This window comes from Pleurotus ostreatus (assembly GCF_014466165.1).
Source record: "Pleurotus ostreatus strain PC9 chromosome Unknown scaffold_3, whole genome shotgun sequence".
Taxonomy (NCBI): Eukaryota; Fungi; Basidiomycota; class Agaricomycetes; order Agaricales; family Pleurotaceae; genus Pleurotus; species Pleurotus ostreatus.
In genome coordinates this window covers 1278191-1300902 of record NW_023503158.1, presented here as the reverse complement: position 1 = coordinate 1300902, position 22712 = coordinate 1278191, and the positions used below count along the sequence as shown (strand labels likewise).

At 50.9% G+C, this 22712-nt stretch overlaps 9 protein-coding genes across 9 annotated transcripts; 2 read left to right on the top strand and 7 right to left on the bottom strand.

Annotated features, from left to right (window-relative positions):
* Positions 1-201: 201 nt before the first annotated feature.
* Positions 202-2181, bottom strand: PC9H_004918 (uncharacterized protein; the record flags this gene model as incomplete). The annotated part of the gene is made up of 13 exons (XM_036774499.1): positions 202-231; positions 283-314; positions 375-418; positions 467-722; positions 772-880; positions 930-957; positions 1009-1386; positions 1440-1520; positions 1577-1599; positions 1646-1759; positions 1814-1855; positions 1907-2002; positions 2056-2181. The coding sequence occupies 13 exons, from the start codon at positions 2179-2181 to the stop codon at positions 202-204; spliced, it is 1359 nt and encodes a 452-aa protein (XP_036633001.1).
* Positions 2182-2302: 121 nt separating this feature from the next.
* Positions 2303-3362, bottom strand: PC9H_004917 (uncharacterized protein; the record flags this gene model as incomplete). Its single annotated transcript, XM_036774498.1, has 4 exons — positions 2303-2653; positions 2711-3163; positions 3214-3289; positions 3349-3362. The coding sequence occupies 4 exons, from the start codon at positions 3360-3362 to the stop codon at positions 2303-2305; spliced, it is 894 nt and encodes a 297-aa protein (XP_036633000.1).
* Positions 3363-3509: 147 nt separating this feature from the next.
* On the top strand, positions 3510-5667 carry PC9H_004916 (uncharacterized protein; the record flags this gene model as incomplete). The annotated part of the gene is made up of 5 exons (XM_036774497.1): positions 3510-4277; positions 4328-5029; positions 5080-5188; positions 5240-5430; positions 5494-5667. 5 exons carry the CDS (start codon positions 3510-3512, stop codon positions 5665-5667), a joined length of 1944 nt encoding a protein of 647 aa, XP_036632999.1.
* A 540-nt stretch (positions 5668-6207) lies between these two features.
* Positions 6208-8253, bottom strand: PC9H_004915 (uncharacterized protein; the record flags this gene model as incomplete). Its single annotated transcript, XM_036774496.1, has 9 exons — positions 6208-6496; positions 6561-6700; positions 6750-6930; positions 6983-7093; positions 7141-7271; positions 7321-7688; positions 7739-7768; positions 7821-7904; positions 7956-8253. 9 exons carry the CDS (start codon positions 8251-8253, stop codon positions 6208-6210), a joined length of 1632 nt encoding a protein of 543 aa, XP_036632998.1.
* A 1140-nt stretch (positions 8254-9393) lies between these two features.
* On the bottom strand, positions 9394-11223 carry PC9H_004914 (uncharacterized protein; the record flags this gene model as incomplete). The annotated part of the gene is made up of 1 exon (XM_036774495.1): positions 9394-11223. One exon carries the CDS (start codon positions 11221-11223, stop codon positions 9394-9396), a length of 1830 nt encoding a protein of 609 aa, XP_036632997.1.
* Positions 11224-11384: 161 nt separating this feature from the next.
* Positions 11385-11900, bottom strand: PC9H_004913 (uncharacterized protein; the record flags this gene model as incomplete). Its single annotated transcript, XM_036774494.1, has 4 exons — positions 11385-11425; positions 11485-11521; positions 11734-11799; positions 11853-11900. 4 exons carry the CDS (start codon positions 11898-11900, stop codon positions 11385-11387), a joined length of 192 nt encoding a protein of 63 aa, XP_036632996.1.
* Positions 11901-12523: 623 nt separating this feature from the next.
* On the bottom strand, positions 12524-16077 carry PC9H_004912 (uncharacterized protein; the record flags this gene model as incomplete). The annotated part of the gene is made up of 21 exons (XM_036774493.1): positions 12524-13240; positions 13297-13380; positions 13431-13455; positions 13515-13600; positions 13659-13729; positions 13780-13881; positions 13931-13971; positions 14021-14194; positions 14251-14348; positions 14400-14412; positions 14470-14698; positions 14747-14791; positions 14843-14947; positions 14996-15026; positions 15076-15195; positions 15250-15351; positions 15401-15456; positions 15509-15596; positions 15648-15720; positions 15781-15930; positions 15992-16077. 21 exons carry the CDS (start codon positions 16075-16077, stop codon positions 12524-12526), a joined length of 2496 nt encoding a protein of 831 aa, XP_036632995.1.
* Positions 16078-16278: 201 nt separating this feature from the next.
* Positions 16279-17234, top strand: PC9H_004911 (uncharacterized protein; the record flags this gene model as incomplete). Its single annotated transcript, XM_036774492.1, has 4 exons — positions 16279-16518; positions 16587-16718; positions 16774-16959; positions 17016-17234. The coding sequence occupies 4 exons, from the start codon at positions 16279-16281 to the stop codon at positions 17232-17234; spliced, it is 777 nt and encodes a 258-aa protein (XP_036632994.1).
* Positions 17235-17375: 141 nt separating this feature from the next.
* Positions 17376-22424, bottom strand: PC9H_004910 (uncharacterized protein; the record flags this gene model as incomplete). The annotated part of the gene is made up of 7 exons (XM_036774491.1): positions 17376-17479; positions 17530-18267; positions 18318-18434; positions 18495-18584; positions 18635-20086; positions 20136-21969; positions 22026-22424. The coding sequence occupies 7 exons, from the start codon at positions 22422-22424 to the stop codon at positions 17376-17378; spliced, it is 4734 nt and encodes a 1577-aa protein (XP_036632993.1).
* Positions 22425-22712: the final 288 nt, after the last annotated feature.

Here is a 22712-nt window from a genome sequence, read left to right as displayed (position 1 = left end):
TGCATTGAGGCAGATACCTGGCTTATGGTTACATGATATTCTACACTACAGATGATCGATGATCCTCCGTCCAGCGCAAGCATCTCGGAAGGGGGTTACGATCATTGATAAGCGCTTAAGCGCTTGGCCTCCGCACCAGCCCAGTAGTCCATGGCGGGCAGATTTAGAGTAGGCTCGGAAGGCAACCGAGAAGGCACGCGTCTAGACTTCGATGCCTTCCAGATTGGTGCCCTAGGACAATGATTCAGTCGCATGTTAGTTTCGATAAGTTATTGTGCTCACTAGTCTCGGTAGTCGCACGTATGCGTCTGTTCCTAAAATAATGCATCAAAGTCAGAATACGAAGGCGCAGAACCGGAACGATCGATGATCACCCCAACCATCGAGGGAGACTAATTCTAAGGTCCCTCCGAAGTAGCTAGAACGGGTGTCAGCGGCGTGCCGTGAATTGACATGCGATACGCACGTTGCGTAGATGTTGCTCATGGGGAGGCCGATGCCGATCCGTGACTGAGTCCCAGAGGCTGGTAGTGAACCCCGCGTGGTACTCCATCGCCCCACCTGTTCCCCTACTGTCGCCCAAACACCGGAAGGATTTGAGCTTGCGGAACGAAGAGCGCCAATCCTCGCGTCTTCCATGCGTCCCGCGTTACGAATATGAGAGAAAGAGAACAGATCCGACGGGAACTTGATGAGGTTCTGAGGCGTCAGAAGGCCACCGCCTTCGACAGCTCAGTGACGTCTGAAGCTGGAGGTAAACACAAATATTACCTTGATCCGATATCCGTATACCAACATGTTTGTCTCCCCCGACGACGGTTGCTAATATCGGTGGAAACTCCGGCGAGTCGATATACTTCAAGGCAGTCGCTCGCATTGACTATGTTTCACATGAGCGTCGTTTCAACGAGGGAGTGCAAACGACTCACGTTCTTCAATAGCTCCAATATGATGTACCTGCGGACCATTGGTTTGTGAAACGATCAGACATATTAAATCTGGTCGCACTCAAGATGTTCTTTGATATAGGAAAACTTGGTGTCCAGGTGCCCTTCAATCACGACTTCAGGCCATTTCCGATTATGCGGATCAGGCGTGTCGATGTCATCTTCAAAGCCAAACGGACGTTCACGTAGCAGCCTAGAGCATTTTTCGATTGACCTCTTCACGTCCAACCCAGTGAATATGATGCCGACGTGGGGCTCGCCTGTGGCTTCCTTGGTGCGACCCGAGTATACATCCGACAGCGCAAGATGGTGCTCGGCTAAAACACGTCTGGATACACGCGATATCAGCATGCGGCGCATGAACGAGTCTAGCTGATCCGGGGGGAGGTAGGGAGACGATAGAGAGAGCCCCAGTGAGAGATTTGGGATGACGGATGCACTTGAATGAACCGGGATTAGCATGTCTACAATCCGTTTAATGGAGGACCTCACTGTTCTTGCAAGACTTCTCTTAGGAAGTCACAGTACTCCTCATTCTCCAAAAGATTCGTAATGGGGGGATATTTTCTGAATCTGGGCAATATATCATCTTCGGCAGCTGCGCATTGTTCGGAGACACAAGTGCTCACCTTTCGAACGCTAACCAGTACAGCTATCCACGATGTTAGAATAAGGGAGCGAATGTGATAATCTCATACCTCGTATACTCGGGCGACTCCCTCCTGCGTTACGACGATATATGGCAGTGCTTGAAGGTCTCGTATCCTATGTGCCAGCCGTACAGGCAATTCGGTGCGGACGTAGTTGGCGCTCTGAGGGCAGAGTCGTATTGACAGGAAACGAACTTAAGGGGTTTGCGCACACACCTTGATCAACCGGTCCTCATCCATGGATCGCCCAAAAAAGACCTGGGCCTCTATTGAGCATTACGGGCGACGTGTCCCAGACCAAAGCAGTACCAATTGGCGTAGTGTGAGCCTTTTGGCTTCCTTGGAGGCATAGAGCTCGAGTTGGCGATTCTGGTAAAAGTTGACTCCGGTAGATAGGCAGCGTCGCTTGCACTCATTGGAGAAATCGTTGTAAAGTGGACTGAGATGCCTTTGGGCACGCGGGCGACACCGTCGAAGCGGGGAATTGAACATGGACGTAGTTTGAGCTTGAGTCCGGGATCACCTTGGCCAGGTTGGAGGTGACTCGTGTCATTATGCACGGTGCAACTCCCTGGCCAATTCATGTAAGGATGCTCGTGCGTGCTGCACTCTAACCATCGGTCTCATGTAATTGCGAGCCGAACATGATAAGAAAGTAATCAAATGTACTGCTGCAGCTCGTGAAATCTATATGATACCATGGAATTATAGTAGTCCTTCCGAACGCAATCCGCCCATAACCAGGTAAGCTGATCGACGGTCTCTGTCAATGCCGAACCAGTCCCCTTTGGTAGGAGGAGGGGGGTCGTCGCCGTAAGCGTAAATATCGTCCTCGTCCTCGACGGGAACATCACTTTCTTTCGGTGGTTGCTGTCTCGCTGCTTCGTCGTCTTCGCGCACAGAAAGGACACCGGCCCATTGACTGTCGTTACTAGTTACTGCAAGCGTTTTGGCGTCTGGCCGTGGGGGCAAGAGTGCGGTCAACATATTCGAGAGCAACTCAGATGTCCCGTCTACGGTCGGTGAATGTAAACGGCCAACGGGTAGATATTCAGCCTTGAAATCAAATGGTGATGTGGTCGCAGTGGGGGATAGGTGTGATTGGAAACATACCTCTATGATTAATCCCTTCATCTCTCGCGTCGACAGCATCACATTGCCAACTCTCACCAACCAGTCTGTCCCTATTGCAAACACCATGCCTTCTATCGTCAATTGTTGACTTGACATTGCTTGATTCCTTTGGGCGCCGCCTGATGTCGATTGCCTGGCTGCAACCCACCGAGACTTGAGCTGCGAGATGAGTTGCTCAAGTGCCATCGGAGGTCTTACAGTTACTAGTGTTGTGCGATAGTGCGTGCAACTCTGTAAGAAACTGTCGCCTGAGTTAGCGGGATCGACGACCATGGCGCGCTCAGGTGAGACACTATCTTCAACGAGAACGAAGACGGAGTCGTTCATTTGGAGGGTGCACATAATTCGATCCGGCACCGGCATGTCACGAAATGGGGGCATAGGGAGGCGGAATGCTTTAATAGTGATGTTCCAGTTGCCAACAATTTTTCCCTTGAAGTAAATGAGAAATAAGATATTGGCCATGAAGTTACGGGACTCACATTGTAGTTTTCTAGGATGTTGTTGGAAATGATACTCAGACTGCCATGGACTGGCGCATTCACCCATCTCGCAAGCCTAAATGGATGGTTGCGTGTGGTTATTGTAGTTCATCGAACGGGAGCAAGTCGGATTACCCTGTAAAACCCATTGAAGGTCGTGGGGTTATAGTGTAACAAGGACTCCGGCCCTCCCGTCTGTGATACAGTCACGACCCCGTGATGTGATCCGTCGTGCACAGTCACGGTCTTGACGGTCACTGCACTTACACTTCTTCCACACACCACACACAGCTCCCATGGCCGTCAAACGAAAGGCTAGCACGCTAGAGGCGCCAAATTTGAAGCGAAGAACACGATCCAGTGGCGCCGTTGTGGAACCTCTGGACTCACTCCCGGCGACTCCTACTAAAGTGATTAGAACGTACGGGTCCGGAAGAACGCGAACAGTCTTGGCTCAAACACAGAGGGAGAACGAAGCTGATATACTGGAAGGCGACGAAGGGTCGCGCGAAATACCACATGAAAATTCTATCGACAGCGAAAGCGGCTCGGAGGATGAACTTATGCTTTCGCCCTCAAGACCATCGAGAAACGCGAGGGTGACACGCACGGGCACACCTTCGTCTAGGCGAGTCATGGAATCCGTCGAGATTATAACTCCTTCAAAACGAGCACCTCGTATCTACCCGAGCCGTAGCTCGCGTAACCTGTCTGAGACCCCAGACTCTTCATCTCGTCTGCCGAGCGTTCAACAGTCCGAGCGTAGCCAGACACCCGAGAAAAGCCCTCATCTAACATCGCCGAAGATGAACATGTGGGCAATAAATCCTGCAGCGTCAAATGCTCGTTATGTCAGACCGTGTTTAAACATGCAGAAACGTGCAATCCTCCGCGCACTTCAATCTTTGCCAGATACAAGAGCGGACGAAGGGGATGAAGACGAGGAACAGCCTCGGAATGAGACTGTCATGCAACAACTAGATGACCTGCTAAAAGCAACTGTTACGAGAGGGGAAGGAAATAGTTGTTTGCTGTTAGGTCCTCGTGGTAGCGGGAAGAGTCGTGTAAGTATACATCCTTTTGATGTTGTTCTTGTCTCACGATGCCCACCCAGATTGTCGAGCGATGCATAGCCAATGTGCCGCAGAAACCCATCATAATTCGCCTGTCCGGCTGGACAGAATATAACGACAGGCTGGCTATGCGGGAAATCGCACATCAACTGTTTCAACAGACAGGAACTGCATACAACATCGATGAAAATGATCCCGATGCAGCTGGGGAAGATAGTCCTTTCCTTGATACGATAGAGACAGAGCAAAATCGACTCCTACTTCCACCACCTTCGCATCTTCCAGCTCTAATATCCACACTGCCCACTCTTTCAAGGCCCACCATCGTTATCCTCGACTCGTTTGACCTCTTCGCTCTCCATCCACGCCAGGCGCTCTTATACTGCCTACTCGACACAGTACAGAATTGTCGCGCGGGCTCAGGCCGTAGCGCCCTAGCTGTCATTGGCATAACATCACGGTTGGACACGACGAATCTTTTGGAGAAGCGTGTTAAAAGTCGCTTTTCGGGGCGAACCTTACGAACCGCCCATCCTCGGGTTTTGAACGCATGGACGGGTCTCGTTCAAGAAGTTCTCAGCACACCTTTGTCTGGCAACGAAGACAACGAAGAACACGTCGAGACCTGGCAGAGCTCGTGGAAAGCCAACATCGAGACTTTCATTGCAGACGATGCTGTGGCGTCTTTACTTCGCGAGGTGTTCGCTGTTAGCAAGGACATTAGACTACTGAGACATCTTCTTGTGTGTGCATATCCTTACCCCGTCGTTCAAGCTGACCCGTCGCGGGATAGATGGGCCTTGTTCTTCAATTGACCGAAGCTTCACCTTATCCTTCAGCATCGCATCTGTCGGCAGTCATATCCGCACAACGGCTCCGTCTACAACACGGAGAGCTGCACGGTACGTCCAATCTCCTACCCCACGACTTGATTTATATCTTCCTGCCTGTAGCTTTACCATATCCGTCGCTTTGCCTCCTGATTGCTTGCATGCATTCTCGAACGGCTGGACACGATACCTTCACTTTTGAGATGTTGTACGAAAGATTTATTCGACAAGTGCGCGCATCGACAGCTGCTCCTGTACAAGTCAACGGCGGGAGCATTGGCATGGTTCGCTGTCCACGACCAGTCATGATGGGAGTGCGTAGTAGTGGATTGCTCGCCGTTCGACGGTCGTACTCACCATTATCTTCTGCACATTAGGCCTTCGAAGAATTCATCGCCTCTCGTATTTTCGTATGCGTCATGCCTGCAACAGCCGTCGTCTCGAAGGAGTTCATCAAGTATCGCTGTACAGTGGAATTCGACGATTTGCGGAAGGCTGTCGCAAGGACCGGGCACGCACATCTCAAGCGGTGGATGAACAAACCGCAATAATTTATGTATTCAAGCTAATTGATGTTTATGTGCTAAGTGTAGAGCTTAGAAGAAGCGTGTATCAGACAACTGAATAGAATGTAGATGTATTGTAATGAGGACACCGCTTTTTGAATACAAGAGAGCTCGTGAATACCATTATCTGTTCCTAACAAGGCATCGACGCTTATTATCAACATGAATATCATCGGATGTTAGGAAGACAATTCAATGCATCGTTATTAATAGACATTGTGTTATTAACCTTTGTTGTTGTCAGAAATAGCATCATTAACAACCGTTACTTATCAACGAGCAGTGGGTTATCCACAACCGTGAATAACATAATTCATATAATTAACGCCTTTTGATAACCGGAATCGCATTATTGACAAGCGTTAATAACGAGCGACCCATTGAATTGATGCCATTTACCTGCAACAATCTGACAGAATGCGTTCCTGGTGGATATCCATCGGAAGTTATTTGTTATTTAGTCACCTATGTTCCTGCTTGGTAGTACATTTTCTGATTTTATTTTGCACTGCATGCTATGGTGGATCAATTCTGCTGATGCTCGACCTTTCCGGCTACGAAAGCACACCGTTCTGTTTCCTTCGTGCTTTCAAGCTCTATAGTACTTCCGCTTATCGTGGTGCTGCCCGCCGCTTGCTGTAGCGAGATTCGGTTACGCTGTTTCTTCGAGTATTGGGGCCACGTAGGTGAACGAGCCAATTTGAACGTGTTAGGGTTCCCTGCGCGTACGAAGGAAAGCCAATACGCGATGAGTTCTTCGGCGAACGAAGTTTCGATAGGCGACATCTTGGTGAACGTCGTGGTTCCGTTGAATCTGCGCCAGGAAAAAATATGTAAGTGTCACGATGCTGGAAAGATGAAGGTAGAGTGAGTCTGACCCTGTGTTCGTACCCAAAAACATCATCCAGTTTTCGGCCGCATGCCCAACTCCCACCCCTCCGCTTGTCGGATTCCTCTGATTATACCGATATGTCCAGGCGTTGACTCGCTCAGAAAACGCGCTGCCCATGATCGTCCTCTGCTTACAAGTTAGAAAAAGACCAAGTAACTCAGCTACCTTGACTTACAGCACATATCAACTCGGATTCACCGGTTATCACTTCGTTCCTCTGGGTGACGTTTGAGAAATCGGACTCTGGGTACACCTTGGCATACTGATCAAGGTCTTTATTGTCGAGAAGTGGGAAGAAAACGGGTAGAGTTGTGCGAAAGTCAGCACTGCCAGAAAGCGTTTCGTTGGAGGTTGCTCTGTCACAAGATTATGATCAATGAACGGACAGATACACGATACCAAGCTCACCCTACTATCAGAGGCACTCTATGAAATCTACCAGCGATTATAGACTTCGTCGGTAGGTCTGTGAACAATTTCCCGTCCAGCACAGGATGGAAGCCATTGAATGGACCAGAACTGGCATTTTGTTAATGTTGTATCATTACTCTCGAAAGTGAACTTACAAAGCACTTGTCCCACTTGCGTCTTGCGCTCGGGCAAGGGCGCTGATACTCGCTGTGCGGAGGCAGGATAAACGCTGGGCTATTTTACCTACACCACAACCAGCCTGCGATGAGTAGAATTCAAATAAGGGCTGGGAGAGGGTCAGGGGCACTCCTTTAAGAGAAAGACGACGGTCTTACCCTCTGCTGCTCCGGCGTGACCAAAGGGGTTCGATATACACTCTGTGCAATCGCGCCAGAAAATAGCTGCCGTTGTACATTAGCAACCAAGTGCAATTCAACGGAGGAACCGCCCGCGCTTTCGCCATTGATCGTGACTTTAGTTGGGTCGCCGCCAAAGGCATCGATATGTGTTTTTACCCAGGCCAAAGCTTGGATTTGGTCCTTGAATCCAGCATTGAAATCGCCGAAGACTGGGTTTCGAAATTCTGGAGTGGCCAGAAAGCCGAAAGAGTCGAGTCTGTAGTACACAGAGACGATGACCACATTTGGACTCTGGCGAATCCAATGATCGAAAGGCCAATTGCGAGGATTCCCGAAGACATAGCCTAAGTATCCGTTGTTGACATCTCGTTCATTCGAATGGGATCTCGCATACCTCCTCCATGGATGTAGAATAACACAGGTACTAATACACTGCATGAGTAAACTTGTTGTGGCGTGTACAAACGCATCCTTACGTTTACTGCCTCGCTTAGCACCAACGGGGGCATAAATATTGACCTTCAAGCAATCCTCGCTGCCAGCGCCACCGGCATCGCCGCCTATGATCGATGTCAATACAATTGCCCAAGTATTATGAGTGGCTTGCGTACCTCCCGTAGTTCCTTGCACGCAAGGTTCGGGGTATTTTGTTGCATCTATCGCTAGCCCACGCGATTCTTTGCGAACACGAGCAGTATTCAAAGGCAACGGCGCCCTGAAGCGTCGCTCACCCAGCGGAGGTTCGGCATATGGTATTCCAAGAAATGCGTTGGTGTTGGGAAAGGTTCGATTCCCAAGGTAACGTGCATAACCCAAGTTGACTATGTCACCTGCAGTCGCTGCCCCCCATGTCCGACCAACGAGCGCGGCAGCAAAGAGGAGTAGCGCGAAGGCCTGCGCCCAAGTCATAATGAAGCGAATTATTCCAGCAGCTCTACCAGATGTCGTATTTAACGACTTCTGGTGGGAATCTTCGAATTCTCCGTTGGCCTTCTGAGTCCGGGACGACCCTCATGGCAGGTTTCCTCTCGAGGGGTCACGCGTGCGCGTTGCGTACAAGAGATCGAATTCGCGGGTCCGGTGCACGCCAAATTCGCAAGCAGAGTGGCCAAATCTTGAACTCGTAAACCACTCAATATGTAAGATGGATCATTGGATGTAAGTTGGTAAGTTTCGGAGCGCGAAAAGGTCACCATAAAGCTTTCGGAGTTTCAACTGCTATTGACTGTGAGAACGAGAATACTCCCGAGTAGACGCTAAGCGCTGGGGGATGCCAACGGGCCGTTTCATCCATGGGCTTCATATTTCCTTGCTGCTTACATTTGCCCATTCGCGATCCTACGAAGGCTTCTAGACTGTGCACCACAAGGACGCATAGAAAAATTCTCCCTTCTTTGAGCGACGTTCGAATCCTCGTCGTCCGGCGATATTGTACCTCCTCATTCAAGTAGGCGTATACTGCTTCTCACGATTGGCACACCCACGATTATGACCGGGGGTTCTGAACGGTCATAATGCCTTTCTATGATCGCGCTCAGTCATCAAAATGAGTCACATAAGTCAGAGTATTAGGGTGGGTGTCATGTAATTACGACTGCTGACGCAGAGCAAGGCGTTGGGGTCGGCTACGAATGATGTTGCGATCCTTCTTCGTGGCCGAATGTGGCGAAGGCACGACACGAAAGAATAATCACGGCTACACCTTACGTTGGAGACATTACAGACCAGTCCTCTCGCCTCGGTCGCCCAGTGCTTGCCCAGTATTTGACTCAGAGTGTTGTAGCCGGAGTGTAGGATAAAGCGGAGACATATAAACGAGTGTCAGGTAGGATGTACCCAAGGCGAGATATGACGATACAATAGAATGTTACACATAACGAGATACGGACGAATACAAATACAATCAAAATACAATCCAGAGAGAGGTATAAACGTTCGAACTGCTGAATGCTGAATATTGAATACTGAATTAAACAGCCAAGCCGACCCTATCCACGCTGTAGTTTCTGCTCGCCATCGTAAGCTCTTTAAGGTGGAAATGATCAAAACTCACTGTGGTGCAAAGGATTTCTCCCAGCCCTTTTCGTCCCAGAACGAGACAAGATCATCCTCCCTAAGGCTATTGGAATGAGTGTCGCTACTAGCCACAGGTTTAGCTCGTGGAGGGGTGGCTTTGGTTTTCCGTGTCGGAGAGAATTCAATCCCCAAGAGTCCAAGGTCCATCTCATCGGATCCCGAATGGTTCGAAGACCCGCTCGAGGGCTCGGGACCGCTGCTACTATCATGACTGACATTCCCTTCCTCGAACACACGCAAACTAACGGAACTCGCTTTGAGGGAAGTATCGTGAAGAAGTGTTTTAAACCCTGCGTCCATGAACAGGTCGGGATCCCAGTCGCTGGTTTCCTCTATGAGTTCCTGAATGATTCCCAGCAACGCGGCCTCATCCTCGTCAGCATCCTTGAACGACGATAAAGGACGGATGGAGCTGTCTTCCCCGGATCTCTGTTCTTGGGACGGTTTGAGGCGTCCATCGGGGCATTTATTGGCGCCAACGGAATCTGAGGATGGGGCCTCGGGCAAGGTCATGACTCGCAAGGGTGATGGTCCAACAACGGGGCTTTTTCGTACCCTCGGCGTTATAGATCTAGGTTTCTGAAGAGGGATACTAACTCCTGGAGCTGGCGGTATGGGATAGGGAAACATCGGAACGCCGGGGGTGGAGTGAGGAGGAATTGGTGGCAATCCGTGTACCGCGCCATATGTCGCTTGAGCCGGAGACGGGGAGTGATGTGTGCCGAAAGTCGCAGGAGAAGAAAAGGGGCTGAAATCGGGGCACGTCATATCCAAAGGTATTTGAGGTATCTTGGATAGTCGCCTTAGGTTTCCTGGCTTGACGGGCATGAGGGCGTACGGATGGGATATCTGGACAGTCTGAGGCAACCCTTCGATGGGAGAATTAACCGGGAGCGCCGGCTGCTTTTTTGACCTCGGTGAGATTGGGAACCGGTGTTGTAGAGCAAAGAAAGGTCCAGAAATTGGGAGCGCGGGTGAAGGAGGGAGATTCGGAGTACGTCTTGCTCCGGGAGGCAATGGCAGTGGTGGCTCTGCGTGGAAGTGGGGGTGGACGAGCCGTAAAGAGGAATTACCGAGATTTAGACCAGATATATCAGATCGGCGGCTTCGAACGCTTTTCAAGCTGGTGTGCCGCCTCTTCCTGAGAGAATCTGCCTGTGATGAAGAACGAGAGTCGGCTGGAGCAGAGAATCGGCGTGGTTTGGGCGTTTTCGTGTAGGCCTTAGTCGGATATGAGGGTAGTCGAAGAGATCGCGGTCGGCCATGTTTTGTCCCGTCTCGAAGATTGTACAAAGCTCGACTTTCGACGACGGTCGACACAGGTAGGCCCGACTTCCCAATGCTGACCATGGAACCTCTGCTGATAGTACTGGAGTTCCGGGAACGCCTAGAATGCTTCGAGTATTCCCGCACGTAGTAGAGGCTCTGTCCTTGGTAGCTGTTTGCCTGAATGTCGAAACGCGTTTCTGATCGCGGGGAGCCAAAGAAACCAACCCAGATGCCGCCGTTGCGGGTGTCGGGCGGGGTTTTCGAAGGCAGTGACCACGCTGATTGATATTGAGATCCTGTGCTGTACGACGCGTCGAACTTTGTAGAAGCATTTGGCGAGGAGGACCATGAAGGCAAAGCCTTAGTAAGACGACGGTGTCTCATAAATAACAACTTCAAGGAAAACAGAGTAGTCATGGCGACAGTGATAGTAAGAAGAACAGCCAGACATGCAGGGCCAGATGGGTATGCGGATAAAGAGAGTGGTGCGGCAAGTACTTGCGTTGCGAAGAGAAGCAGAAGTAGAGCTCGCATGGTCGGTTATGTGAAGGAGGAAGTAAGTGGCTCGGAGCGCTCACCCTGCCTTTAGTCGCACGCTTTCAGGGGTAGGACCTTAGGCCTTAGTACTTAGCGCTTGGAATTTCCACTTGGACTACGGACTACAAACTACCATTGTTACATCGACTGCTTAGGGCTTAGTTGTTCCTGTCGTAAGATTCATGGACCTGGTCGCGAGCTGTAGAGAGCACTCCGATTCAGCAGCAGGCGCTTCAGCGCAAAGTCAGTCTCACTCACCTTGTCGCTTAGCCTTCTCTTGGTCAAGGAAATCCAACTATACTGTGGCGTCAGTTTTCTTCTAGATGCTCAATCACTATTACCTACGCCTTTGGTTTCAACGATGCGGTCAATAAAGGCGCCCGCCAATCCAGCACTTGACATACGATGAGACTCTGTTCTTCTTTACATGGTTTTCGTACGCCTTGGCGGCCTGTCAAGCGAGTCTTGTGTCAGATTTTATCTGGAGCCACGGCCTGCGACACGTACCTCGTACGATGCAGCGGCAGCAATGAGTTCATGGGAGAGCTCTGCCTTGTGAGGAGCATTGACCACCTAAGGTATCGACATCAGGACGCGATCTGAATATTCATCGGGTAGACGCAAACCTGGTTGTAGGCCTGGGCTTCATCGGAGTCGTCGTTGAACCAACCCATTGTAATGATATAGAGAAAGTAGTAGTAGTATTGAAGTTGAGAGAGAAGGAGTGTTGCGAAATGTGCAGCTTGAACTTCTCCTTTTTATAGTGTGGTCGTCACCAGGACCCCCAACAATCTCACCTAATCCCAGCTAATACATGACACCGGTTGCGCAAGGAAGGTTGGCGGCGCCCCATTGACAGTCCCTGACGCCATCTCGGAGACTGTTCGAGCCGTTTGGCAATGCCACCACCGATCTATGGATGAGATTTAGCCCGAAAGGATCATTCTCTGGTTGTGATATCGATGAATTTAAATTTGGAATAATGTGTACTAGCCTGAATGACCTATTAGCCTACATCACTGAATTCCAGGACAATCTACACCATGTCAGTAGTCTAAACATAAACATCATGGACTCACCTTTGCCCACATTCACCTACCAACCGGCGTTCCGGGGTAGGGAATGTCGGGGGTCCTGTCCAGTGCCACCACGCACATGCCGTGGAATTAGCGAATAGAAGGATAATTATAGCTCAAAGAGCTATTTATAAACTAGGTAAAGTAAAGGGAAAGGCACAGGTGCTATACAAAGAACAGGATGAACGCAGAAGATGAACGTCCGATGGGTAACGCAGCCCTCATGAGTCGTCTCCATCAGAATCCCCTTCATCAAATTCGTGGTTTCCAATTGTGCTGCGCAAGAAGTGTCGGCGATCCCCAGGGGACCCGGCAAGGTCCAACTCAGACGAGCTGTCACTACTCCAATTCGGCTCTGACTGAGCGTCCGCAGATAACAAGTTAGGGGAGCTGCGGAAGCGGTGCGGCAGAGTGGCCGCCATCTTGGTGAACGATGTTGCTCGCAGTCTGGAGAAGAAACTGGGTGATGGTGGGGTTTCGGTTGTAGAAGGCCTTGAGTCTGATGGTTCGCGCTCCGAGTTATCGGTTCCCCGTCCTTCATGATCATGTCCATTCGATCGCGACTGTAAGAGATCAGAAGCCCACTTTCTGCGAATAACGGGCAATCGCAGTGGGTCGGGGATATTCGTCGCCTTCGAATCACCCCGCGGAGTACTAGTCCCAGAATTGGGGGATGCGGTATGATGGCCTCGTTGAAAGAACCATCTAGAGCCATTGGCAAAGGCAGCCTCCGTGTCTGTGTCTACTGAGAGAGGGACATCAGAACCCGTTGGAGGTGGCGTGGTGGATGCAGGAGGAGGGCCAATCTCTGGGTCCACCGCTCGTAGTGGCCTATCTGTTCGAACAGAAGGTCGGCCACCTTGGATTGTTGTTCGCACTGCTTTGCGCCCAAGGTATATCTCCTTCTCGATTTTCGCCCTATTCGCTATCATGTGGAGCTATAATAATCAGTAATCAGCACCAGATAAATGCAGCACAGCAAGGATCTATCCACCTTCGGCCAGGTGACCAACTCTCCCACATGTATCATTCTCTCGAGTTCAGGAGGATCAGGATCAGTCAGAAGGCGAAACCAGTCCTTTGGATTAGGTATTAAGCGATGGAAACGGACCCGTTGACACCACGTACCCATAGCCTAGTTCGAGGCCAGATCCTTAAACGATCAACCACGAGAGTCAATGGAAGGCCCTAATATTGGGATTGAAAACCTACGTGACAGAACCGTCGAAACGTTGCAAGAATACACTAGACCAATCTTGTCCCAGGAGCTGAGGCAACAACTCAAGATCTCGTATGACCTACGTAAACATATGCCGGTTGTTAGCATATCGAAGGCGGAAGGGGTGACTAACTTACTTTGAAGTTCTTGGTTAGTTCATGTTTGAGCCATTGTTCGGCTGCAGAAAGTATGAAGTTGCCTCGCCAACCTTAGAAAACCATCAGAGATGAGGACTGTAAACTGCAATTAGGTAGGTACCTTTGCCTTTGCGGTGAGCCACAGGCTTTCCAGCCGATCCACGAGGGGCGAAAAAGAACAGATGTACATGCGGATTAACTTGCGAAACGACAGGATGTGTGACTGCAACGGGTGTTTGAGACCACCGAGGAAGCGAGGAACTTATGTTTACCATTGAAGTACAGATTCAGTGATTGCAATGGAATGTCGACTCTACATGCCCGTCAATGATGGTCAAATGGTGAGAAACGGGGCGGGTTACCTCAGAGAGCCATCCTTGAATTTACTGCCCCAGCTCCAGGGTGCGACAGTACCGTCAGCAAGCTTGTGCAATAAAACGACTGGGTTGAGAATGCCGGGCACCGCGGCGGAAGCCAGCAGAGCGGTCCAAATGAGTGTGTCGGGTGCGGTGATATAGTTGAGAAGTTTGGTAGGCCTGGTCGTACACGGTGAGTAACAGAGATAGATATTGGCTAGATTGGTGGGGCTTACGAGTGACGATCGGCCGGGATAACTGATATGTTAAGAATTCGGCCAGTTCGGAGGTACGCCTCCTTGAAGGTCATGGAACCCATTGTGAAGAAGGTGGCCTGTGGCATAGCTTAGCATGCACTGGTATACACAACAGAGAGCAGACCAACCTTCCGAGCCCATCTAAGCATACCAGTCAGCGAGATGACGTGAAAGAAGGCATAGCAGTAAAGTAATTACATGATACTGTCGAAGCGCGCCCCAGTCGTCCAAAAGCGCTTGAACCAAACGGGGAATGGTTCCTCGCAAGCCGTGATCCTGTTGGCGAGTTCTGGGACCAACAAATTCTTCAGTTCTTCATTGGTTCTTGTGCACACTAGGGCGGCAATAAGGCCTCCTGCGCTAGTTCCAGTGATGACACGTGGAAGCAAGTCTGCGTCTAGGAAGGCTTTGACCACACCGACGTGATCTCGAAGACGATCAGGTCCGATGCAGCTAGATCCATCGTACTACTCACAGTAACCAAATGATGCACCCCCTGACAGGCATAGGGCAGAAATGCCTATGAATGGGTGATGAATATGTTATGAATATATGCTCCGAATGAACGAACCTAGATTAGCATTAGCACTCTTGAAGAACCGTCGCTTCTCGTCCAACGAAAGCTCGGGGGACTCCCTGATGTACGTAAGTGCTGATTGTAGCTCGTCGAAATAGCCTGAGTGCAAATAATTAGCAGAGCCAAGAACGTGGGTTCCTAGCGTACCTTCGACGAGGTACTTCGTTCCGTAGAACGTCTACACAGATATGAATCGAGCAGCACTATGCACGAGAAGAGTTGCGCACTTCACTGTATATTCTAGTTGATTCTACTCCGCCAAAGTTATCCCGTATGCAGGTTTCTAGGACGCCGAGAACCCCACGAACGTCGTTCTTCTCTCGCAGATGGGCCAAGGAACGTTTGACCTAGGATACAACTAAGTACCGTCGTAAATGATTAGTGAGGCTGGATTAAAGTACCTTGCGGACAAGTTTCCAGTCATAGTAAGGATCTTCATCCACCTTCTTCCAGTCGTCGAATTTTAAGTATTCATCCAACGTTTTTGCACCAGCTATCCATTCCTAGCCACAAGGTGAGAGGTGACGGTGGGGTGTGTGCGTATAACCATACCTCGTAGCTACTCGACGCCCGTAGTCGTTTCCGCATTGCCCCCTTCTTCCCCCGCCCTACAATATAGATATATCATTGATAATGTAGGCGAACTTGGTTCAGGCCCACATGCAGATATCCACTCCTTTGTATTCACAAGTTGACGGATAAGCACGTACAAGCTGAACTCCCCGGCGATGAATAAGAATATGAAGAACTAACAAACACAATGTTGGCGAGTGAGTACACAGAACGACGGCCGACATACCAGAAGGGGCCACCGAAGCAGTAGGAACAGCCAATCCTGCCGCTTTCCGTGGACTCTATCTCGTCGCTTTCTCCTAAATGTACATGTCCATTATCGAATACTGCGAGACCCTTGAACGAGGATACCCACGCACTTCCTGATCCTGATGTTTATAGGCGCAAAGTCCGAGAGCGCAGAAACCTTTCGCACTCTGGATTGAGCCTGAGGGGTAGGCGTCCCCGGTACTGACGCATCCCAAATATCGTCCGGGCTATTGAGAGCAGCTGCGAATGTCTGAATATGACTGGTATTGTTGTTCGACGTTAGTTCCACCTCATACGATATCGACGATACTCGGTACCTACGCTTCGTTCACATAGTCCGTTTCAATGTCGGGAACTCGTCTCCACTGTCGAGAATCTTGTGAAATTGAGCCTTGTCGACGTCTCATCGTGGTAGCATGATACAGAACTGCGAATGACGGAAGCAAACTAACCTGAAGCTTGGCCCCCTTGTGGCGCCGTGACGCCACGTGACTAATTTAGCTTGAGCAGTAGCGCTCGTGACTGTCGGAACGCGTCCCTCCCATTGAGTCACTGCTGCTGCGTGGACTTGGAATTTGAATTTGAGCCCGCATTGAGCCCAACTCAGGATGTCGACTCCTAGCTCCCCCAGAACTGGATCCCCCGAGACATCAGCTCCTCGTACCATCTCTCCTGTAGCTCAGGCTCTTGCAGCTGCGGCTGAACGAAGACACCAGGAGCACCCTGCAGCGGGTCCGACAGCAGCTCAGTTGGCGGAGGAGCACGAGAAGCGGCAAGCATTCCGGCGACTCATAAACCCTGGAATATTCGAACGCAACTCGAGAGAAGTGTACACGGCTGCAATCAAAGTACATCCTGAGCTTACTTCGACCTCTACTGGGACTCAATGGCAGCTTGCTTCATCATCTCCGTATAGATACTATCTACACTTGCAGAGAACTTGTTGCGTGAACCAGACAATCCACAATATCAGCAGTTCAAGCCCACGAATTCGATAATCAAGCAACGACTTGTCGACCCGAAGGGTACACTGGAGTATGCCATCGCAGTGAGCTATGCATTCACTCCGGTTCCAAGGGTACAGTGTTCTTAAGATTATCAAGATGGGCTTCCGGGCAGAAGTCAAGAACTTTCAGCCGTATTACGTCTTCAACCCACGAAAGCTGCATGATCTACAGATTGGCGCTGCCATCCTGAAGGAGGCGCTAGATCGTCAATCCGAGAAAGACGAGCGTGCAAGCCGTGCTAAGCAGGAAGAGAAAGAGGCGACTGAAGCAGCGGTACTCAAGGTAAGTAACCGAGTTGCACCCACCTTTATGTTGTGTCAGGGTCCTGACCTTTCCAGGTGAAATTGGCGTATATGGACGACCGCAAAACGAAGATTATGGCCGACGAGAGGGATAGGCAGCTTCGCGAAGCCCATGCTGCTGCTGTCGCTGCCGCCAAAGCACAAGCTGCTAGTACGGATGGTTCTGATGGCCCTGTGTCAGCGATGCGGGCGGCATCCTCAACACCGTCTGATGATGATGACCTGCAACCACCGCCATATGACAGCCATCGATGAGCAGTTGTATATTAGGAGTACATACATATATGAAGTTCATGAACAGCAGAGGCAACAAATCTACAAGAAGAATCAACGCGACTCTGCAAGGTGCCTAGGTAATCCGCGGGAAGGAAGGGGAAAGGGTGTCTACTCTCACATCTATCTCACCGGCCTCCCGCCTCCGGGAAAAGTTGGTGGTCGGGGCGGAAGAGGGAATTCACTGATAGTATCCATATTCAGGAAGCATTCTTTCTCCCCTTGCGCTAGAGAAGGGATCAGGACTTCGAATCAGCTAGATAAGTGAGATACGTACAACTGTACGCCCGCACTCGCTGCAGGACTAGACTATCCCTGCGTTTAGGAAGCCGCGAAGGAGGAGAAGCAGGTCCCTCGATCGGACTCATTTCCCTCTTGTGTGCCGCTGGATGAGAAGGCAGCCCAATCGACCGCGTTCTTATTAATCCAGGTGACACTTGCGACCTCGGAGTGGCAGCAGAAACAGATCGCCTCAGGGGCGACCCGCTTTGGCTCGTGGACGAGGTATTAGAGGAATACTTTTGCGCGAGCGCGGTCACAGAGTTTCGATACGGTGATGTCTGCCTTGTCGTCTCGACATTGCTAACGCTGACCAACGGCGGAGGAGCCTGCGAGATACTCGATCTACGTGATGGTGACGGTCGGCGGAGAGATGGTACTGGCGGGGGCTCCCTCATAACGACCCTCGGTTGCGGAGGAGGGGAAACGGGACTTTCATCATCGTCTTCGAATATTGACTTAGATCGGGACTCCATCATGACAATCGCATGTAGCTCTGAATGTGTCAGCTGGAGATGTCGGCCATGGGGATTCGGTAAAGATGGAGTCGGCGAAGCAGCGAAGTCCTCAGACGAGTGTTGAGGGGTGGGCGGTTGGATCACAACCGAGGGTGGACGCAAAGCGTGACGCAGGGTAGTGTGCACCTGGAACTTGGGAACACGAGTTGGAGGAAGAGGTTGCAGTTTCCCCTCGTAAGCTGCGGGATATATCTCGAGGTAGGGATAAATAGGACGGTCTAAAAATGGTCAACCAATGTCGAAATTGGAAGTCGGGACGGGCGCTTACACAGGTTGAAATATGGATAAACATTGGCCAACGAACTCGTCGTTCCCGCACGGCCTGGTATGGGAACCTCCATGAAGAAAGAGGGATATAGATCAAACCGAGGATACACAGCTGGGTCTGAAGAGGAGGATACTTCATAAGAGGGTGAAAGCAGAGGCAAAGCGTAGTGATACTCACAGAGGTTGAAAACCGGATAGCGAACTTCATAGCGTCCGACTGTTAGCGCGGCCGACTGGAGTCGATTGACGACGGGGGGAGTTGTTGAACCTAGGGTATATATAAGTAAAGGGTGCGCCAAGTGTGTAAGAGGTACTCACGAATACTAGCGGTAACGACAGAAGGGTAGATCTCATCTAAGTTAAATGGATACGGTTTGCTCTTCCCAGCAAAAGCAATTCGGCTAGCTGATCTCGAAGGAATTACCGGAGGGTAAATTTCGTCCAGATTGAAAGGATATGCCTTTGGACCGACAGGAGGGGCAATAGGGATAGCAGGATAGATATCATCTAAGTTTGCGGGATATGGCTTTGAGCTTCCAACGATACCGATGGTAGACTTAGGCCTGGTGGCAGTCGCGAACGAACGATAAATATGCCCTAGATTCAATGGATACGGCATCCAACACCCGAAATACAAGTTTGATGAAGGGTAGATTTGGTAAAGATTCGTGGGATATGGCGCCGAACCACGGGCAGAGGTACTGGATTGAGAAGTAGGCACTATGACATGACCAGCCGATGCACGGTAGATGTCAGCGAGATTTGCGGGGTACGGTTTCCAAATGCCGGGATATAGATCATTGGAAGGGTAGATCTGACTGAGATTTGTGGGGTAGGGTCCCGACCACACGATGGCTCCCTGGAACTTCCGGGGGGGCAGAACGAGCCCCGTGAGTGGACGATATATCTCGGTCAGATTGGCGGGATACGCTTTCCAACATCCATGATACAAGTCCTGTGAAGGATAGATCTGGTAGAGATTAGAAGGATAAGTCGCCGAGTACGAGATGGGGGGGAGAGACGTAGGAAGGACATCATGCGTTAGCGAGCGATAAACCTCATCTAGGTTGGCAGGGTAAGGTCTCCAATATCCGGGATAAAGGTCCAACGATGAGTAGATCTCATGGAGATTCGAAGGATAAGGCCTTGAGGCCTTGGACTTCGAAGAAGCCTCTTTACGTATCGAACGTGGAATCGAGGCGTATATGTCCTCTAGATTCACCGGGTATGGTTTGTGGCATCCAGGGTACAGGTCGTCTGTTGGATAGATCTCGTATAAGTTCATGGGATACGGTTTTGATTGTCGATGTGAGGACTGCTTGGAACCAAGTGAAACCGGGGTGTAGATGTGATTGAGATTCGTAGGATACGGCTGTCCGCTACCAAAATAGAGGCTGATATCCGGATAGATCTCATAAAGGTTCATAGGGTAAGGTTTCGGGACAACAGCTCTGCGCGATGCGGCTTTGGCGACGGGAGGGTAGATGTCGCTGAGGTTTGTGGGGTAGGGTTTCGAGACACCATGGCTGCCCGATGCAACTCTGGCTACAGGTGGGTAGATGGCATATAGGTTTGTGGGATAGGGTTTGCTGCCTCCTCCAGGGAATCTACTTGGCTTAACCGCGATGGGTGGGTAGATCTCGTAGAGGCAGAAAGGATATGGTTTCGAAGGTCCAAGTAGAACAGCAGGGGATGTCCGCACAGGAGCCAACGCAAGACGAGAAGCAGAGACGGTCGGGTAAAGGTCAAAGTGAGGATAGACGGCTGGGTCTGAAATCTAATCAGTACCTGTTCTAAGTAGAACGCGTAAAAGACTCACAGAGGAGGAAGTAGGGATACGCTGCATCACGAATGGAAGCCAAATGCGATCTTTCGGAGAAGGCTTCGGCGGGCGGAGAGTATGGGTGGTTGAAGAGTCGAACATGAGCGTTGGCGTGTAAGGAGATGACGGGGACGTCGCCAGCATCATTATCGTATGGCCACGTGTGACTGGAAGCAGCAGATTGCAGAGGCTCTTCGAAGTGATCGCCTTCCTCGTCGTACTCCTCGTGGGAGCGCGTGTAGGGCCAGACATGGTGCCAAGGGCCCTTGTGTTCCTCGACCACTATTTCACGAACTTCCTCAGTAGTGACACCCTTCTGCTGTTGAGTGTACGGCCAAACAAGGTTCCATGGAGCAGCACCTGGGGCTGACGTTTGGATGACAACTTCTTCATCCTCCACCAATTCAACTCCAGCTTGCAAGACATCAACGTCTTGAGGGACGTCTTGAGAAGATACCTCCAAAGCGGCAAGGCTGCCATGTTGCTCATACGGCCACACAAGTCGGGTCGACTGTGCCAGCGGCACCTCGACGCCTTCGTCTGCTTCATCGATGATATCTGCATCACTCGTCTCCGCCATACCTTGATGATGGTTGTAAGGCCATACGAAAGGCCACGGGGCGCTTTCGTGGAGGTCTACAGGCGAAAGCGGCCGGCTCGCCAACCCACGTCTGTCCATATGCACAGAAGGTGGCCTACTTGAATACACAGGCGAAGCAGGCCACGAAGGCGCGCCCCAGCTCGTAGCAGTCGCTGGCGTTATCGGACGACTGAACACAGCACGGTGCGCGATGTCGAGGGAAAGCCGAGAGTGCTCACTGGCAGGGGATGGGGGATACGACAAAGGTGCGCCCCAGCTTGTGGCAGTTGATGGGGTTGGTGGACAATCATCCAGCATGCGACGCGCGATATCTGGGGACGGGAGGCGGTCCACGTTCGAGATGGGAGAGTAGGCACTGTCGTAATCGAAGGGGCCGAAGGACGTACATACGGAAGGCGTTAGGCATACGGAGCCTTGGGCACGGTGAGCTAAATGCACCGAAGGAAGACGGCTAACTGAGGACACCGTGTCGTCGTCGTATTCTGGAGGCCCCTGGGACGACACCGACCAATGGAAGTCTTCTAAGTTCATGTCATCTTCTGTCGAAGGAGGGTTATCTATTGGTAGGGTATTAGGCATGTTCGCTGGTTCGAGGCTGGTTTGACCCTTTAACGCGAGCGACGAAGGCCTCAAGCTCGCGCTATTGCGCCACGACGTGACTTTCTTCTCCAAATCTAACTTGGCAGTCAATGGCTCGTCGGCTTGAGGAATTGGGGACAGGTGATGTGGGCTTGGTGCTGCGACTGGAGGCGAGAGCAGAGCACCGCTAGCGGGCGTAGATCGTGCAGACATTGACTCGTAACGGTCTACAAGCGAAAGCTTCCGAGGGACGTGTCTTCCCTTCGGCCTTTGCGGGGTCTCGTTCATGTCTTCAAAATCATCTTGGAATGTCGTCTTGCTCTCGATGCGCGTGTGGTCAATGGAATGAATGGCGGACGGCGTCACCGACATGCGTTCGAGGGGATCGCGACGAGACGTTCCCAACCACGCCGAGTACCAACGCGCTTGTCTTGTATCAATGTCGAATTCAATTTTACCCGTGATAGGAGGCCGCGGCGATGAAACCACGGAGCGTTCGTCGAAAACATGGCTCCAGATGAGTTGCCATGATTCGTCGGACACTCGAGGCGTGGAAGTGAGCCCGTTGTCGGAGAAATGGTAGTAGATACACAACCCTGAGGTACTGGGAAAATTAAATTCTCGCGCAATCGCAGTGAGTTGTCCATACATCTACAATCACCGCGTATGAGCGCAACAGCAATGTATCAACGAAAATTGATTCATACGGTTGGAAACAACGGCATCAAAATCCCATGAGACAAACGGTGCGGGGGTCCTTGTGATAGAGTGTGTCCGAGCTGACCACATTCGTGCAACAACGCTTGAGGAGGAATGACGATGATCAATGGCTTCGAGGGCCTGGAGATAGACGATCTGTCGCGGTTATCTCGAAGCGGAGAGTTATGGTAAGCCAGTGTCGAAACCCTTCTAAAGCGGCTAGTGGGCGACTCAGAGAGCTTGGCTCCGAGTTCTTCTGGATCGCCTACGCTGCGTGATGGTAACGGGACATGCTGGGTCAATGGAGTGGGCATAGCGGTGGTACCAGGAGAGTCAGCATTGGTTTCCGGAGGACTAAGTGGGTGCCGCTGGGGATACTCAAAGTGCGCCGCCGCCATATGAGCCATTGTGGATGCCAGAACCAACGAACGAAGGGGGGAAAGGGAACGAAATGCTGACTAGCAGCAAATACGAAATCTAAGGTGGAGGAGCAGGAAAGAGGGAGAGCGTAGGAAAATAAATAGACGTCCTCTGCTGAAGCACTTGATGCGATCAGACACTCAAAGTCTGCATAGTTACCAGGCAAATATTACTCACACCTTCTAGTCAAACGAATGATTCGCAAAAGACCTGCTTTCAATTTTCTTGAGCTCTGGTGCTGGTGAAGAGAACTTCAAGTTACGGTGCTAGCATGC